General features: G+C 42.7%; 1 protein-coding gene across 1 annotated transcript in view; it reads right to left on the bottom strand.

Moving 5' to 3' along the window:
- Nucleotides 1-254: 254 nt before the first annotated feature.
- LOC132437114 (translation initiation factor IF-2) overlaps nt 255-18,889 on the bottom strand; it is a 56,651-nt gene continuing 38,016 nt past the window's right edge. The window contains exons 2-4 of the mRNA XM_069541364.1: nt 11,914-11,998; nt 11,393-11,869; nt 255-11,202 (exon numbers count right to left, since the gene is read on the bottom strand). Of these exons, the coding sequence (XP_069397465.1) occupies nt 10,896-11,202; nt 11,393-11,869; nt 11,914-11,998 (869 nt within the window). The 3' untranslated portion in view covers nt 255-10,895. The remainder of the gene's footprint in view (nt 11,203-11,392; nt 11,870-11,913; nt 11,999-18,889) is intronic.

Below are 18,889 nucleotides of genomic sequence, written 5' to 3'. Positions count from 1 at the left end.
GGCACTTCTTTCTTTCTTTTTAATTTTTATTGGAGTATAGTTGACTTAAAATGTTGTGTTGCCAAACTCTCCTTTAAAAATGATAGTGATTTACAGTCCAGGCCAGGGTTCCCCAGACAGGGGCTCTCCAGGCTTATCAGAGAGTTTTGGGTTGTTCTTCCCCTGCACCCCGCTGCCCCCCATCTGCCTGAGCCCCTCCTCTCCTACTTGGGCTGCGTCCTCACTAGGGAGGGGGATTCCAGAGACCCAGGGAATCCCAGCCTCCAGGCTCATCAGGGACTTTCCGTCCCACTCCTCCCATCCCTGGTCACTGTCAGCAGTTCCCAGGCCGCAGCCCACAGGCTGCCTGCTGGCCCAGCTGCCCCCCCTTCAGGGGCCCCAGCTCCTTAGACACCCCACAAAGAGCAACTCTCACCTGGGAACACCGTCCCATTCCTGCTGAAACAGAAGATCTATTTCTAAAGGGTCATTAGGTGAATTTAAGATGAATTTCACTGTAATAACCACATGGCAGAATTCAGAATTCCAACCAGTCCTCGTGTTTTTTTTAAAAAATCAAACCTATTAGATTACGTAATCATTAAAACTTATTTATAAAGCTATGCAATGATATAGAACATTAGCTATCCCGGCAAGGTAAGGAAAAGCCAAGAAAGAACTATATGTATGATATAAACGTTATCATGTTAAAAATTCAGAATACACACATACGATTTGTTCCTTCTGCTTTTCTGTATTTTACAAGTTTTCTTTAATGTGAATACTTTTAATACAAATATTTAGAAAATATTGATCCATTTCAGACATAGGAATTAGTATCTCCTGCATCTCAAGAGTAATGTAGACAGTACCAGACGCTTTTCAAAAACGGTTTTCTGTCTAGATAAATCTTTGAAGGGAGAGAAGATTGCGTACATCTCTGCCCTGAAGGCTGTGATTCTCTGTCAGTCACTGCTAAGGCTACTGGAGTGGCCCGTGGGTGCCTTACACACGGTAGGTGATCAATATATTCTGGCTAAATGTTTGAAATGTTGATTAGGAGATTCTCAAAACACACCTTATTCATAATTATCCAGGATCTTTCTTTTGAAAAGTTTATGAGCTCCCAGCTCTTTAAAATGTGTCTTTTCCACCTTTAAAAGTGATGAAATAGACAAAAGTTAATGACTGATCCAAGTTTAGCGCCCGAGCAATAAAATGAAGATGGGATCCCCCGTCCTGTGGTCTAGGGGACCTGTCTTGAGACCAGCTGATGCTTTTGCCGAGGTGGGAAGACGGGGATCCCTGGGCCCTTTTGGTGGATGACTGCCCTGGACAGGCCTCTGCCCATCACACAGCCTATTTTCTCTGTGGATGGAGACTAATGGTAGCTTAGCTCTCCACCTTGCAGAGCTCTTCTGAGAAGTGACTGAGAGCTGTATGAGAGAGTACCAGCCACATGTTAGTTGGTTTCCTTCTTACTGCCTTCTGATTGTGAACATGTTAGGGCAGATTCATCAGAACAGTGGTTATTAACGGAGGTAAACCTCTAATGTCACCTGGGCCTTTAAACTAGTTGCGCGATGGTGTTTTACCTCACTGGATATTCATTTTCTCAACTGTAATGAGAGGGTAAGTCAGACCCTAAAACTCTTCTAGCTCTAACACCCTATGCCTCTAATTCCTTCATTGCTTGAATTTATGAGGTAGGGGTGGGGACTGGAGTTGGAGAGGCTTGGAAGGATGTTTTAAAAACTGAACATACACAAATCATGGAAGCCGACTTCCCTTAACTAGTGTGAGTTTTCTTAGTACAAATGAGCACCAATAACCCTGACTTCACCCACCATCACTTCCCACACCCCCACATGCTAAAATAACAGACTACAAAATGGACGAGAGTACACTGACAGACACAGCAGTTAGCAGCTGACTTAGGAAGCTTTCTGCGGAAGGTCTTAATTGTCTCCAATACTATCTGGCCTGGGAACTGGGCTGTAAGCCACAAAAGAAAAGAGGTTCATATACCTTATACCTGTGGCACACAGTGACAAAACATGTCTCTTCAGGGTCCAGCCTCCTCACCATTCCATATGGAGAACGGGCAGCTTCACCTGACATAGCTCACTGCATCCCAAAATCAAAGACACTTTCATCAGGGTTTTACTGCAAGTTAATGTTTGACTTACACTGTTCTGGGCTAACAGCGGCTTAGCTGCTCATGGAAGGATTTTCTAGATTTTCAACAAAATAGCTGTAAACTCCTAAGATAAAAACCACACTTGAATTCAAAGAAGAAGAGTTATTAAAAAGCTCATGTTATAATTTCATCCTATTACATTCACCTAATTAATATGTACTCACAGCAGGTTTGTGCTAAATTTGAACCACAAGGGATAGCAGATGATGGAAACACAGTGCGACTGGCCCTAATTCCATTTGTGGGTGTAAGTATTAAGTATGGAGGTGCAAATGCTTAGGTCAACCAAACAGCCACAGAAGCAACAGTGACTAACCACCAACTACTGCTTTGCCCCTCTTGCTTCTAGGGAGGAGAGAGAGTCTGAGAAAGCGTGCGACGGTTTCCATTACCTTCCGGAGACTCAGGTTCCTAATTCTAAGAAAACCTGGTGTGGCCGTAATCTAGGACATACAAATGGAGAACATTTGATGAACTGTGGAGAAAGATAAAAATTTCCATGATTATAGGAAAGATGGACAAGTGGGGGAAAAATGGATAAATGAAAAAAGAAAAGATGAGAGAGAAAAGCTCCCTTCTCCCCCTTCTACTTCCTAAGGGTAATTCATTAGTGATTCTTGCAATGTTTGTTATTTCAAGAATTTATGCTACTGCCATGCAATGATCAAAAACAAAAATTAGTTTGTTTTACTGAGAGGGATCTAATTAAACCTGTTAAGACCAGGACCCTCTATCCGGGAAATGAATAACTATTTAAAAATAATTTCTTCAAATCAATACTTTTATCATTTAGATTAGCTCAACATTTTTTATTTAAACCAGGTGTTTTTCATAAATGCTACTGAATAGTGTACCTTTCTACAAGGAGCAGGATAAAGAGAGACTTCAGGGGACGTATCAGAAACGAAGCATCAGAAAGTTTAAGGGTAAAATTAACCATATACTTTGGATTTTCTGGAAGCGTCACAATTACAATGATTCTGTCCCAATACAATCAGAAATCCATAGGAAATACCTTCAGACCTATGATCTGACCAAGTAAAGTCATTAGAGATGATTTAAACAGCATCCAAAAAATCCTAGATTCCCAAAAGAATTAACCTCGGTTTTACATACTATGGAACAAAAGAGCCACCTTTGATTTTACCTAAACTATTAAGAGGATTTATATACAAGAAGAGTACTTTACAGCCACTTAAAAAAAAATAACTGATGAATCTGATTTAGTCTTTGAAAACATGAATTTTTTTTAAAAAACTACCACATTGGTTGGCATTCCAGAGCCTGAAAGTCCTAACTTCTCTTACTTTTTCTTTCTAAAGCACTTCTTAAAATTGCCTCTGGTATTTTAAAAATATGCTCGGAACTCTTAGGGCTCCAGCAGTTTTTTAACTAATAAAATAAACACAGCAATTGAGTACCTGCAGTTCTGCTAACAGTATTGTTTGTATTCTAAGCCCCATCCACAGAGGCTACAGAAAAAAATATCCAGTATAAACAAATATTACTTAGATCCCAGTGGCATCTCAAAGCAGCACACCCAAGTCTCAAAATGCAAAAGGAGAAATTTTCCACTCCCACTGTGATTAACTCCCTGGCAAAACTCAGGTCAGGCAAAAGGGAGTGAAATTGCCTCTGTTTTGGTGAAGGTGGGGAGGGGATGTGGGTATGAAGCAAAGCAGTGATTCTTTTTCTTCGTTTCTTCGCCCTCTTTTTTCCCCTCAATGCATCTGTTCTTTTCCCTGTCTCTCTCCTGCCTCTGCATTCCCCACTTTTAGCTGTTCTCTCCTCTTCTTCCATCCCCAGTTCCTACAGAAAAGACAGCTTTGTCCTGCAGTTTCCTTGCTCATCACCAGTCCCTGGACGTCATATGACCACCCCCCGCACACATCACGGAATAACGTTTTCAAAGTACTACACACAGTAGGGCAAAGAGCGAGAACGAAGTGGGCTGGGGTTAAGACTGGGGAAAAAACGTCTCCACCAGTATCTGTAACACCCAAACTTCCAGCTGAGAAAGTGGCTGAGGCCTCTGGGGGAAAAGAAGCTGGAGGCCCAGAAATGCTAGGAGGAGTGGGGCAGAGAGGTGCTACAGCGTGAGAGCATCCCCAGGAGCTAGCCCGGCCTCCCCCAGGCTGAGGGAGGGCTGAGGCCCGCGGCGAGCACGGTTTGGACAGGACTCCCCCTTCCCAGGCCTGGGGTGGCTTCTCTCTCTGCGTGGCCTTTGTGTCCACAGCCCAAGGCAGACACGGATGTCGAGGAAGGAAGCCGTGCTCCTCGGTGAGGCCGGGCCCAGCTGAGTGCCCGATCTTTCCACGGACACTCATCTTCCCCCAACTCTGCCACAGCTTTCTGCTGATTCTTAGCACTGCTGTCAAGTTATCCACTCTGCCTACACTTACGAGTCACCCTCAACTCAAGGCCTGGCCCTACAACAAAACTCTGTGCCTTGGCTTTCTCAAGGGTAAAAGGATAATGACTGTAACTGCACATAATAAGCACAGGGTTAAGAGGCCTCCACACAAACTCATACTTGTAAAGTGTTTAGAAGAGTGTTTGGCACATCAAAGTAGGACATAAGAATTGGTTAAATAAAATGAAAATAAAATAAATTATCTGTGAACACATATATCTGGATTCAAAGGACAGAAAGCTCTTCACGATGACAAAACGGACTTCAAACAGAAAAGAAGAGCAAATATATTGATTTTGTCTCCATGGGTCACCAGGCCAGGAGGATTACCAGGAGGGATGGCCCAAGGAACCAGGCTTTATCTTCATGTTCTGTGTAAAACCACTGCCAGCCTGGTCCTGAGACACTCCGATAGCGAGGAAGGAATTGAATCTGTTGAAACCACACATTCCAAAATGGAAGTGTGAGAGTTCACACTTAGCCTGGGATATCCCGTATCTGACCACTCAGCACTGCAGTCATTTGCACTCTTTATGTATTATTTAGATAATATTGTTTAAGAGGCTTCATTGTATATTCTTGAAAATGACAGAGTTTGAAGTTAAATGCTTCCGGGAAAAGGACTTTTTTCTTTTGGAGGTGGGGCTATAATGATATGAAAAGGACAGCTGCAGGTTGTAAAACTAAGGACAGAAAAGGGCAGAAAAAAAAAAGATAGGGCAACATGGAAGGAAGGGGAGACAGTGATGAGAAATAAGGTCAGCTTCATGGAACAGGAGTATCTCCCATGCTCGTAATGTGTGACTGAATAAATGTTATAATGACTCCAAAGCTTATTATAAACAGGGAACAAAATGCATTCCAAATATGGAGCTCCATATTTGAAAAGTATATAATTACCTCATGAACATAAAAGCTCTGGTTTTAATTTGATCTTCCCTATTTAAAAATTGCTTTTAAGAGAGAAATATTTGAAAAAAATGTCTGCAGTCTCAAAGGTAAGTTACCCCAAATTGGCAATTCCATGATTTAATTTTTCTATCAACACTTAGCAAAAAGTGTAGCTACCTTTCCATGATCATTAGAAATATTAATTTAGAAACCTGTAAGACAGCTAACAATATTAAAAATTTCCATAGATTGATTTCATAAATTTAATACTCAGAAATGTTTAAACATTTCAGCTGACGTTCTCTTGGTGATAGTAATAAAACATTAAGCTTTAGCAAAGAAATATATTTGACTTTTTTTAAACAAATACATCATCTATAATAAAACAAAATACTACTCAGAGCAATTCAAGGAATATAATTAGAGTTTGCTATAAAAATAAATCCTTTGAATCCTTGTTTAATAAAAAGTATTAGCACTGATAGTTTTAATCTACAGAAATGGACTTGAAAGATTTTCAAAGTTTATTATGTTAAAAATATGTAGTGTAGCAGTGTTAAGCATCTCTAAATTTTAGCATTATACCTCGAAGAGCTCTAACTTCTGCCAGAAGGAAAAGTATGCCTCGACTAAGCAAGAAATTTCCATTACTCCTATCTTAAGAAGTCACACCCCATACAACCAATGACAGGAAAACATTTCAATTCAAACCTCTGACACTCTCAAGCCTGAAGCAAAATTTAAAAAAAATACAAAAATAAAACACAACTCACATTTTCAGGGAAGAAAGGAAACTCTTGCTAAATAAGTGGCAATTATGCTGAAGAATTTATATGCTAAGCACGACTGAATGTAAAAACACCAGAGCAGTCAACCATAGCTTTAGCACTTTGAGTATGATTAACAGAATGAACTTTCAAAGGTCAATTAAATGTCAACACACTTTAAAAAGATACTCTAAGATTAAGTCTGGTCAGTATATAACAGTACCTCACAACTTAGGGGTACCCTTCTTAATTTAAGGGTAATGTGCATGTGAGTATATGCACATAAATGCAGACTTACACGTCACCAGCCAGATTACTACAGAAAGTCATCCAGCATTTATCCTAGAGTTTGACTATGTTAATGTTTTTCAAGTTACGAAACGATTAAAAAGAAAACCGAACTCTGTTTGTTATACAGCACTATCCGATGAAGATGAAACGCAAAGTAAATCATAAATGTTAAGACTAAGGCATATCCAACAGCTTATCCTATCTATTCCATCAGAGGAAGTCATTCACGAGCTCACCCTTTATCGTCCCTAATATACCATCCTGCGAATTCTTCGCCCACTAACCTTCCCTGAGTGCTTGTGGTTAAAAAGCTTACCCCAAAAGCTACCTGTCATTCAAAAATTGCCCACTTCAGCATCTGTGGGACACAACAAGGCCTGAAGGCATCCAGCGCCCATTCCTGACATTTTCATCCAGGAACTCAGTAAGAGTCCCCATCCCACGCCCGTAAGGAAGGCCAAGTTGTCACAGAACCTCAGAATGAGCAGGGATCGTCAACATCATCTGGCCCAAACCTCTCCACATTCACAGCTCAGGAAACGTGCAGCCATAAAGCTCCCAGGTACCCTACCAGACTGCAAGTCCAGTCTTACTTTTAGTCCAGTGTTTCTTGTCTGTATCAGATCTATCATAGACTTGTTCTCCATTAGGACTTTGAGACCAGGTTATAACTGACCAAATAGCTGTGGCTATCATCGGAATTCAGAGGAAGATGGAATGTTTAAGATGTTAATGATCTGGGAAGGCTCCCAGGGGAGCTGGGAACTGAAGATGGGTAGGATGCAGAGGGTTGGAGAGGAGGCATCACTAAGGAGGGAAGCAGGGTGAGCTAAGGCACCCTGGTGAGCGAGGCCACTATGTACAGTAGGATGGAGACCCTTGTTTTAGGAACAGGCGGAGGAGGGACAGACAAAGTGATGAAAGGATTTCGACGTTAGAAAACTGACACGAAGACAGCAAAGGCTAACCTAGCAACAGGTTTGCAAGAGGGAATGGAGGTGGGGAGAGAGAAAGATCTGAAGTGCCTCTTAGGGGTCTAGTAATATTCATAATATTTTACAGGGCTGTTGTTAGGAACTAGTGAGCTGATGTGAGAAAAAGCACTTTGAAAAGTCGAAAAGCTCTAGAAAGTAAAGATGTTTTGAAAAGTCAGGGGACAAGAGCCTCTCTAATCACGGCCCCGTGGCTTGACAGCATCCGCTTCTCTGCAAAGGCAAACTTGGAGCTGTGTTCTGGATCTTCTCCTATGGGATCAGAGATAGAAATCTTTTCCTTCAATAATTCCAAAAGCTGGATCCCAAGGTGGGGGGACAGCCTCCACCCTGACGTCCCTGTAGGCTGAGGATCCCTGATACTAAAATCCGAGGCCAGGGTTACAATTTTGAGGCAGACCGCCGCGTGATCCATGTTTTCCCTCACTGAGTCAAAGCAGCATATAAAGTGCCCAGTAAAGTGGTACAAAAAGGGGGCAGGAGAAGAGACAGCACCGGAGCAGCCAGGCTGTGAGCGGGCGTCAGGGCCTGCACATCACCCTCCCTGGTCCCACCCTGGGTCCCACTCTGACTACTCAGCAGGTGACCTTCCGTGTCCACTTCTCTGTGCCAACTTCCTCTCTCGTCTACAGCGACGCCCCAGGGCTAAAAAAAGGAGTTCTGAAAAGTTACCATAATAAATTAAAAGGTGCGCATGTGGCGTAGATACTGAGTGACAGTTATTACTGTCACTAATTTGCGCCTTACATAATTTATAATCTTACCTAATTCCCCAAACAACTCCCAGGAGGCAAGTACCATTATCCTCATTTTTCAAGTAAGGAAACCGAAGCTCACGGGGGTCACCTAGGTCGCAAACGGCAAAGCCAGGATTTGAATCGGGAGTACCGGACTCCGCCTACGCTTTGAACCTTCCTCCTAAACTCTTCCCCTTTTCCTTCAACAAACGTGAAAATCCTGGCTTCCGTGCCAGGGATTTTAGGGATACAGAAGTTACAGGAGCCATGATACAGGCTTGTAGACAAAAGTTTTGACAACAGAGGGCAAAGGGCCCGGGCTCAGGCACACCCGTGCCTGCCGGGTGTCAGCCTCCGGACTAAAGTCTCCCCAGTGAGTGCGGCATTGTGTCCAGGGGACCGCTTTCCACTCGGCATTCTTGCTCTGATCTCTCCCAGGCCTCCTGTCCCTTGGGGTCCTTTCCCAATTATCTGCTTGAAACCTTATCTGGACAGTTGAAGAAGAGGCAGCTGGGACTGGGACCCCCGCAGGTCTCACACAGGCTGGAGGAGCGGGAGGTCCCATAGCGGGAGGGGTGTCTAGGGCCTTGTGTCCCAAGGCACCCTTACGTCCGCTTGCAGTGCGTTTGCTCGCAGGAGCAGTTCCTGGGGGCTCTGTGGCCCTGGGGCCCCACTGAGAGATGAAGCCAACATGCCTAGGGCCGGAGGGGAAGTGATGAGCAGGGAGCAAGCCGGGAGGCTGGTTCAATGTTCCTGGGGAAAAGCAACAGTTGCCACTAAACACTGACAAGAAAACTAACACTAATCCTCAAATTTAGTGTGATAAACTCTCTCTGGGAGGTTCCAGTTGAGAATACAGATTCCAGGTTCTGCTCACAGACATTCTGGCTCTTCAAGGGTTGAAAGGTGCCTGGGAGTCTGAAGTTTTGCAAGAACTACAGAAGGTCCTGATACGGGGGTCTAAGGATCTCAATCTCTGATATACAGCCCTGACCCCCTACAGAGCTGCCCAACCAACAGACCTGCTCTCAGGAGGACACACGTTCTACAAAGACAGCTTGTTCACATAGCAGTGCGAGGTTCTGGGTGGAGTGGTCACTTTTAAATAAGGCCACTAGGCTTTCCAGAAGTTTCCACACTCACAAATGTTTGGGACTTATTTTCCTAATGTCACCAAATAAACTATCACACAGGCCCTTTAGGAAAAACAGAGTATCTCACACACAATTCAGTCCCCAAAGGACCTCAACACACACACACACACACACACGGCACCTGTCTGGAGTGAAGACCCTCTCAGCAAGATGCTATTGCCAGTGCTTACTTTCTATTTGGTGTAAGACTGGAGATGACTTTCTCACTGCAGATTTAGGTGATTTCAAAAGGTACACTTTTCTTCATGCAACTGAACTGCCCTGAAAGGTTTACTTCATGCTATTTAAAAAATGAGTTTAAAAAGCAAACAGCACTCAAGTGAAATATTAAGGACACGATTAGGGCATTTAGACATTCAGTCACAAGGCAAACAGCTACTGATTATTTAAGAAACATACTTTTTCACAGGTTTGTGTTCTGCAAAGACAGCTACGTCATAAAATGTATTATGTTACAACAATATTGCTATCTTTCTCCTAGAAACCCTATCGATGTTCTTTGTCTCTTTCCAAATCTGTATCCTGTTTTAAGCTCTACACTTTCGGGCTACATACTGGAATTAAGCTCAGTCTTTCTGCCAGATCTTCCTCTGATACCTTCTTTCTTTCCCCTAAAGCACGGTAGTACTTTTCTTTAAGGATGGGCAAGAAGAATTTTTAATTGTTTTTATCTGAGTGCCTGGTATTTTATTCAGCAAATATTTGCTGAGTATCGGCATTTATGCATTCACATTTTTAAAAAAATCAACTTTTGTTATTATAAACTCCATGAGCAGAAAAATGCCCAGCAGAGCACCTGGCCTCTAGAAGGCACCGCTTGAATGGTAAGAAAACTGGGGGGATTTATCACTGAGAGAACAAAATAATTTCTCCTGTATTCAGTACTGATAAGTCTACATTTCATAGTGGAAAGAATTCTGGTTAGGGAAAATGTTTGATTTCACTTTGTATGGAAAAAATGCAGGTTATCAAGATAACCGAAAGTTCACACTGCACTGTATTGCAACACAACCGGTCAAGACGTTATTTCAATACCATTGCCAGACCAAACCTTTAACATTAATCATTTATCAAAATTATACATGCCACTAACACATCCCAACAAAGACGATTATGTAAGTGAGCCGTTTTGGCGTCAGTGATACTGAACACAGCAGCTATTTTCAATCCTTCATTAAAATTAGATCAAGATGTACTTGCATTGTGTGTTACTGTTCCTGTAAGGAAGATTTACATTAGTTTAAGATTTACTTTGGTTGTAAGTGACAGTTTCTTTTCCTTCTATGTCAGAAACTAGAATTCGCTCCCCCTGGGACCCCACAAGGAAGTTTTCAGCAGAAAGAAGAAGCAATACACGAAAACAACAAAAAGCAGCTGTCCTGTTTACTCTCTCCCATGTATAACCGAAGCCCTGGTTTCCCCCTAAACTGAGTCCGGAGGGCATGAAGGGGCTGCTGGGGCACCTGCCACTTCATCTTGAGCCTGGCTCTGTACCCAGCCTGGCCCTACAACTTCTAGTGGTGCCGCCAAGCTGGCCAATCGTAAGACGCTTTAAATAGAAGTGATGGGTAATGGATTTTTCACTGAGAGCGACCTTCACATATGGACGTCTGAAAACATGCGGCTGACAAGTTCCTTCTCGGGGGGCTGAAGGGTGGCTCCGGGCGCACCTCAAGGTCCCCGCCCGGCGCTTCGTGATCTGGCCCCGCGCGCTGAGGCCCAGGCAGACTCGCGAACCGAGCCCGGTTCGTAATCGGGAGGGCGCGATGGTCGCGCAGCTGCAGCCCCTGCAGGGGATGCGGGTGCGAAGTCGCTCGTCCCGGGTCGGGCCTGTCCTTCCCGGGCGGGGGCGCCACCTTCCACTCCGCCCGGGCCCCGGACCCCCGCCCCGCGATCCCCCGGGCGCGGCCCCCGTCCCTCACCCCCTCCTCGCCCCCTCCCGGCCCCGGCGGCCCGAAGCCAACTCACCGCGCTCCCGCCGACGACGCGCCCCAGAGTCCCCGCTGGTCGGGGCCCCGCGGACGCGCCGCAAACTTTTCCCGGCCCCGCGGCCGCGGACGATGAGCTCCCGGGCGGGCGCGGGGCCGCGGGGCCGTCGGGTCGGGACCGGTTGGCGGGCGGGCGCGGCTGCGAGGCGCAGTCGTCCCGCAACGGCCGCCCGCGCGCTCTTTGTGTCCCGCGCAGCCCGCCGCCCCCTGACAGCTGACGGGCCGCGGCGCCGGGTGCGCGGCCCCGCCGAGGAGGACGAGGAGCGCTGACAGACGCCGTCCCGGAGCGGCCGCCCCGGGGGAGCCGGCACTGCCCCGGAACGTCCGCCCCCCCGCCGGCACAGCCCCGCTCAGGCCCCGCGGCGCTCGGCCCTCCGCCGCCCGCGCCGCCCGCGCCGCCCGCGCCGGCAGCAGCCCGGGTCGGGCGCCCGATCCGCTCGGCTCCGCCGCCGGCGCGCTCCGTCAGGACCCGGGCCCGCCCCGCCCCTACCCCTCCCCTACCCCGCCCCCAGCCCGCTCCCTCCAATGAGCGCGGCCTGCAGTGGGCGGTTTTGTCCAATCGGGTGCCGGGAAGCGCGGCCCGTCCCTGGAGGGGAGCCAATAGAAGGCGACTCCGGCAACACACCCGCCCTGATCCCCGGGAGCCTAGCGCTCCGAGCGCAGCTGCGGGATCGGACCGCGTCCGGAGCGAGTGGGTCTGGCCAGGCGGAGCAGCCGAGCGCGGATCTGTTGGGGGACTACAGGACTGTACTGTAATATAAGGTGTAGACGAAAGTGGGGACGCTAGACGCCCCTCCTTGTAGGTCATCTGACTCCCCACCCCGAACTTACACTCATTTTCTGGCGAAAGTTTACGCAGGAGAGAAAGCTGCACAAGCACGCTGCAGCCGGTGACTGTCCAAGTTCAGGCCTTTCCTTCCCTTTAGGGCTTTGCTCTAAGGGGCCCTCCGGGCAGCGCTCGAGGTGCTGCATCGCAGTCCTGAGCTCTTGTTTGTGTCCTTAACCGCCTGGAGGGGTGGGATAGGGAGGGTGGGAGGGAGGGAGACGCAAGAGGGAAGAGATATGGGAACATATGTATATGTATAACTGATTCACTTTGTTATAAAGCAGAAACTAACACACCATTGTAAAGCAATTATACCCCAAAAAGATGTTAAAAAAATTAAAAAATGAAAATATAAAATCGCCAGGACGCCAGGGATCTGCAGCGGGGCGTCAGTTTCCATCCTGCTCCAAAACGCAGGCGCTCATGGCACTGCCAGCTCTTTTTCCTTTCTAAAAGAAAATTGCAATGAAAAATAATATAGGAGTTTTGTATGCAAGTCGTCTTTACTGTGAGCTTTATTTCTGTACGAAAGTCACACACTATCTTCAATGGAGGTTAAATGATATGGCTGAGTAGAATATTATATGTGTGTATATATATAATATTAACACAGAGAAAGAGGAGAGACCTGAGTGAACCACGGGTTACAAAAGACTGGAGCCGGTAATCATAAAACCTTGCAAATAATAGGCACTGTACTGTTGTTTATTTGCTATGAATAAGATTGCCCATTTGTTGTTGGTCATATAATGTTTGTAAACTTTATTGAGCTCTTTACTGAAAGTGTACTACACATGATGAAAACAGTGCTGGTAACACATATTTGCAAATGTTAAAATCTAATCGCATTTATTTGTACTTCAAATAGCTGTCATGTTCAGTTTATTTCTTCTGGCAATAAACTTTGCATCTAAACATTTTGGTACAGATGTGACCTGTTCCTTCTGCATAAATTATTTTGGTGACCAGATTTCTTTTTTTAATGATGATCTGTGTGATGAACCAAAAGAAGAAAGTGATAGTTGACGAGAGAGAGAGAGAGAGAGAGAGAGAGAGAGAGAGAGAGAGAGAGAGAGAGAGAGACAGGGATCAAACCGGTAAAGAATGACTTATGTTACCATCTTGCTTTTATGATTGCATCTTACCACACCTTATTAGCTTCGAGGGATAGCATGGACCCAAGGCTAAGATTTGTCAGATGATTCAGCTTCTGGATTGACCCTGAGCAGATCTCTTAATGACTAACTCTGTTATGAAAGGTCAATATTCTGGACTCTGCCTGCCTCATGGCGAGGCTGCAAGATCCAACCAAGGTAGCATTTTGTCAACAGTGTGTTTTCTGTAGGATGTTGTACCAAGTGCATGGCAGCCTTAAATGTGCTAGTCTCCTTCTCTACTTTTCTACAAGCAAGTGTCAAGGTACTTGCCCAATAACAGTCTATTAATATTTCTTCTGACACATTTTTTCAATCCGAAATACTTTTTGATCTCAACAGGTTGTTTTTTAACTTTTTATTTTATATTAGGGTGTAGTTGATTAACAATGTTGTGCTAGTTTCAGGTGTACAACAAAGTGATTCTGTTAGTTATACATATATCTATTCTTTTAAACCCATCAGTTTTCCTTCAAACTGGATGTGAATGAAATTCCTGCCTCTTGATTGTAGAGCAAAGTAGTACTTCCAGGGTTTTTCCTCCCTCCTTTCCTTCCTTCCTTCCTTCCTTCCTTCCTTCCTTCCTTCCTTCCTTCCTTTCTTTCTTTCTTTCTTTCTTTCTTCTCTCTGTTTTCATGGAGAAGGTGTTAGGAGAAAATTTTAATGTATCCTATGACTGCCAGTGTGCATAATTTTATTCAATACATGGAAGTTGTTAATGGCTGGGTCAAATTTATACCCATATAATCAAATAACTTTTCAGGCATTTATTAGGGATTCACTTAAGGCATTTTTGCTAAATTTTCAAAGAGGAAATCAAATGCGTATTTTTAGAGATATTTCCATGTGTCATAATGTAATTTGTTTACTTTGTTCCAAAATATGCAGTCTAGTACAGAAGTTTAATTATTACTTCAAACAAATGTACATATGGTAACACTACAATGTGAAATTTGCTAAATTTAATTGAACCAGCAGTTGTTATTTTCAACTAATTAGATTTAATTTTCTGATTAATTTTCTGATTTAATTTTCTGATTGAAAATCATGGAAGAATTGATGAATATGAATCCAATAGGCTTGACATAGTAAGTGTAACTCAAAACCAGTATTTGGTAATAGCAATCTATTACAGGGGATGAGTATTTTATCAATTCTCTACATAATATTCATGACTCTACCATGGTATTATTTCATTCACTAATGTTTAGAAGATTTTCCTCAGTCAGTTGTCCAATATAGAACAGGAGAGCTGTCACTGATTTAGACAGCTATCTGTTTTAAAACATATTTAAATGTTTACTAGAGAAGCTGTGACTTTGGGGGGTCATGTAACATTTGTAAAGATAATTTTTTTAATACACAGACATTAGGTCTTTAAGTTGCATCGCATGATCAGTGGTAATATGACCAATGACAATATTATTTTCTCTGGATTTTCACATTTAAGATACTGTCATCTTAATATCGTTCCATCAATGAGTATAACAAATAACCAGATTCCCATCTTCTGGACCCTGATCGTTGATTTGCCTCTGAATTTCTGTGTGTCTTGGACAAATCAGATTCCCACGTGACTTCTCTTCAATGCAGTGAATCCCATTAACTGGTTTGAAAATGTTGTTATTAGGAATGGTGAAATAACATCTATAGAGAGAGAACAGAAAAATAATTTGCTCATTTTTCTTTCTATTTTGGACATGGATGGGGGGACCACCATCATTTTGTGAACCACAGCATCAGATGCCTTTAACTCCCTTTTTACAAAACTTCCATTTTTCTTATTTCTTGAACCTGACCCTGGTGAGTTTCCTTGTTGTGGGATACATTTACGGCAAGAATCTTTTATAAACATATGGAGGAACAGAGAGAAAATTCCAGAAAACACTGGTGATGGGCACACTAGACTTCCCTCCCCGTTTTTTCTTGGGCCGCAGTCCCTAAGGAAATTTTTTTTAGAGTTTAGTATTAGGAGAGATTTTTTTTCCTCTGAATTAAATCTTTTTAACTTCTCCTTATTTGAGCCATCAGGATGCTCTGAACTAAATTTACAGCTCAATTTAGGAAAGTATTATGGCCTACTTCATTGTGGTTTTTCTTTTATAAACATAATGTTTACCTTGCCTTGGTTTATTATTTTTCACCCTATACATTAATAGCTTATATTTATATGTATGTGTTTTATTTAAGCTATCTAAACTACTTTCTGAAATGAGGTGAAGTATAAATGCATTATAACATGTTTTGAGCCACACCTAAACCCTGGGTCTCATGAGCTGACCTCACTTAAGCAGAATGTGTGATGAGGACAAGAAAGAGGTTCTGTGGTCCCTTCACAGAGGAAGCAGAATCTGATTCACCAGGTATCACATCTCAAAACCTTTTTCAGAGAGGCAGAAAAATATAGCGGGACAAGACGGGAAAAATTTATTACACTTAGCTTTAAAAGTTATAGGATGCACACATTTATGGATGTTTTCTGCAAAATCAGGGGTTTACTTAAAAAACAGAATATTTGACTTAAATATAAACTGAAACGCATATTATAAATTATGCTCAAATCATGGTCACTTCCCGTGTTACCCATAAGTAGCCTTTATGCTTAAGACAATAACCCTTAGAATACGTTTCAAATGCAATAAACTTTTCCACTAGGATTAGTATACACCTATTTCCTTCAATTTTTGTAGTTTCTTTTAGAAAATAAACAAGACATCCCCTTGTTTTCCAATAATATTCAACCATTGCAGAACTTCATCTTATCACTGTGTTTTGTTTCATGAGCTATATTTTAATTAACTCTAACTCGCAGGTTAAAGGACACACATCCTTTTGAAATCGACTGATTTACACAAAGTTGATGGTAGCACCCTCTTTCCTGGCCAGCAGGTCGACACGTAGGAGGCGCTCAGTGAAGAAAACTCAACTCAGCCTGACTTAAATATAAAAACACTTTTATTAACTCACATAATTAAGTGTACTTTACAACCGTGACAAAATAAACGTACAGCTCGCTGACAGGAGGTGGAAGATGAGAGAAGGGAAGAAAAGTGGGGAGATGGGGAGATGGGGAGATGGGGAAATGCTTTAACAGCCTTATTTTCCCCAGATGGGTATCAAGAAACTGACTAAACTTTACTGGACGAGAAACAGCAGTGTCAGTAGATATTTCTAAATTATAAGAAACAAAACTTAAAATAAGAATGGAATTATCCAGGAGGTATTGAGGAAAGGACTAGAGTAAAGGAACTAAAATCTCATTTTACACAACCAAGGGTCAAGCACATAGAAAGACATAAAAGACAAATAATACATATATTATTTCATTCTTTAAATGTCATATTTTTTTCAAATAAGGTTATTATTCCATTTACCAAAAGCAGACATGCTTGAAAGACTTTTTCTTTTGGGCGGTGTTGCCGTTGGGTGTGAGGAGGAATATTGTCTGATTTGATCTTTTTTTTTAAAGTGTGAATAGTGTTTCTTTTTAAAAAAAATAATTTTTATTCGAGTAGAGTTGATTTACACTATTGTGTTAGTTTCAGGTGTACAACAAAATGAATCAGTTATACATACACATATATCCCCTCTTTTTTAGACTCTTTTCCTATATAGGTCATTACAGAGTATTGAGTAGAGTTCCCTGTGCTGAACAGCAGGCCCTGGTTGATTATTTTATACATAGTAGTATGTATATGTTTATCCCAAACTCCTAATTTATCCCTCCCTTTCCCTTTTGGTACCCATAAGTTTGTTTTCTACATCTGTGACTCTATTTCTGTTTCCTAAATAAGTTCATTTGTACCATTTCTTTTGATAAAAATTTTCAACGTTGCAGAAAAAGCTTAGCATGAAATTTATTAAAAAATAAATGGAGGGAATCAATATATGTTGGGAAACCACAGTTGTAAAGTACTTAGGGTAGGATAAATACCGGGTTTAGGACCCCAGGGTGCTTAAATACAAGCATTAATCAGGAATGTATTAATATATGGTAGTTTTAAGAAAGCAAATATAATGGATACATCATGAAAACATACTACATTTTCTTCACAAACGATTCATAATGTAGCAGATTATCTTTTTTTGTATTTGAGAACAACTGTGCCTCTAGAGCCCACAGACTGGGTACGGGAGGGAGTTTGTTAAATGCCTGTTTGTTTTTTGATGAAGTAATTGCATCGTTTGAAACCATTTGACTCAGCACACAGGAAGACTCAATAGAAAATGTGTTCAATTGTGAGCTCCGTAGCTTGAGAAATGAATGAAAATTATGCAGAAGATTCCGTGGAAAGTTACAGAAGGAATTCGAAATCTGGAACATAGAATAATTGAGGAATTGACGTTTCTGAGTTTGGGAGGGTTCCAGAGTTTTCAGATATAATTCATTGCTAATTTTCTGTGCCAGTGAAGGAGGATATCAGAGCCATTGTGAGATGCTCCAGGGGGGTCTCTTAGAATCAGTTCATCTTGGATAAGAGGAAATCAATCTGCTGGACTGGCAGTCTGCATTGTAAATCATATTCAAAGGCAAGAAAAAAAACCATTACCAGAAACCATAGAGGAAGAAAATATGTGTGTGTGTGTGTGTGTGTGTGTGTGTGTGTGTGTGTGTGAGGGACTAAGCTGAATGTTTGGATCACCAAATATTTGGATCATCTGCCAGTTGGTAAAGAGCCGGATAAATCTAAAAAGCAAGTTCAGAAAACATTGAAGAATCAAGATGGGAGTAAAAATTACTGTCAGAGTGTAATGCTTTTTAATTCTAATATGTAAACTTTTATTTTATAATGTGCTGTGCCATTTGGAGAGAATATTTGTGGAAACTACCTGAACTCTAACCAAAGCATTGTCTTGTCGGTGGCATCTTTCCAAAGTTCTCTGAAAAGAAATACAAAATTGCCTGAAAGTAGAGGTTGAATTTTCATTTTTTTTTTCCATTTGGAAAGAAGCTTCACATATGTAATGTCATTAAATCCTCATAACTTTCCCTCCAGATGAGGAGAAGACAGCTTGGTGTAGTACTTGGGTTCAAAGACATTTTTTTGAGCTCTGCTATTTCCATGGGTCTCAACGAGGCCACTAATTCCTCTGGACCTATACAGAGGATGATAATAATAATAGATTTTGTATCTCTCTCCCTGTATTGTTTTGAGAGTGGAAGAGGCCAATTTGTTTGAACATGCTATGCAGCCCATTATGTGGGTCACCAATGTTCTTTTATTTTTAATTCAAAAGAATTTTAATGTGAGGGACCATGAAAGAGCGAATCCTTAAGGGTCCAATACCATCAGAGTCAGAGTAATGTTCTTCTTGGCATCTCCCACTTTATGGAGAATGGAGAGGAGAGACAGATACGGTTGGGTCCATGGCCCTAGTGCCCAGGCCTCCTAATTAATCACAAACACTCACAAGACCTGGAGGGTCACAGGAAGCCAGGGCTGTGGGTAAAGAGCCCTGTGTAGAAAACAGGGGAATTTTCCTTGCTCCTGGGAGA

The sequence above is a fragment of the Delphinus delphis genome, chromosome 14 (genome assembly GCF_949987515.2).
Source record: "Delphinus delphis chromosome 14, mDelDel1.2, whole genome shotgun sequence".
NCBI lineage: Eukaryota > Metazoa > Chordata > Mammalia > Artiodactyla > Delphinidae > Delphinus > Delphinus delphis.
The sequence above is the reverse complement of the archived record's forward strand: the minus strand, read 5'-3'. Positions and strand labels throughout refer to the sequence as shown.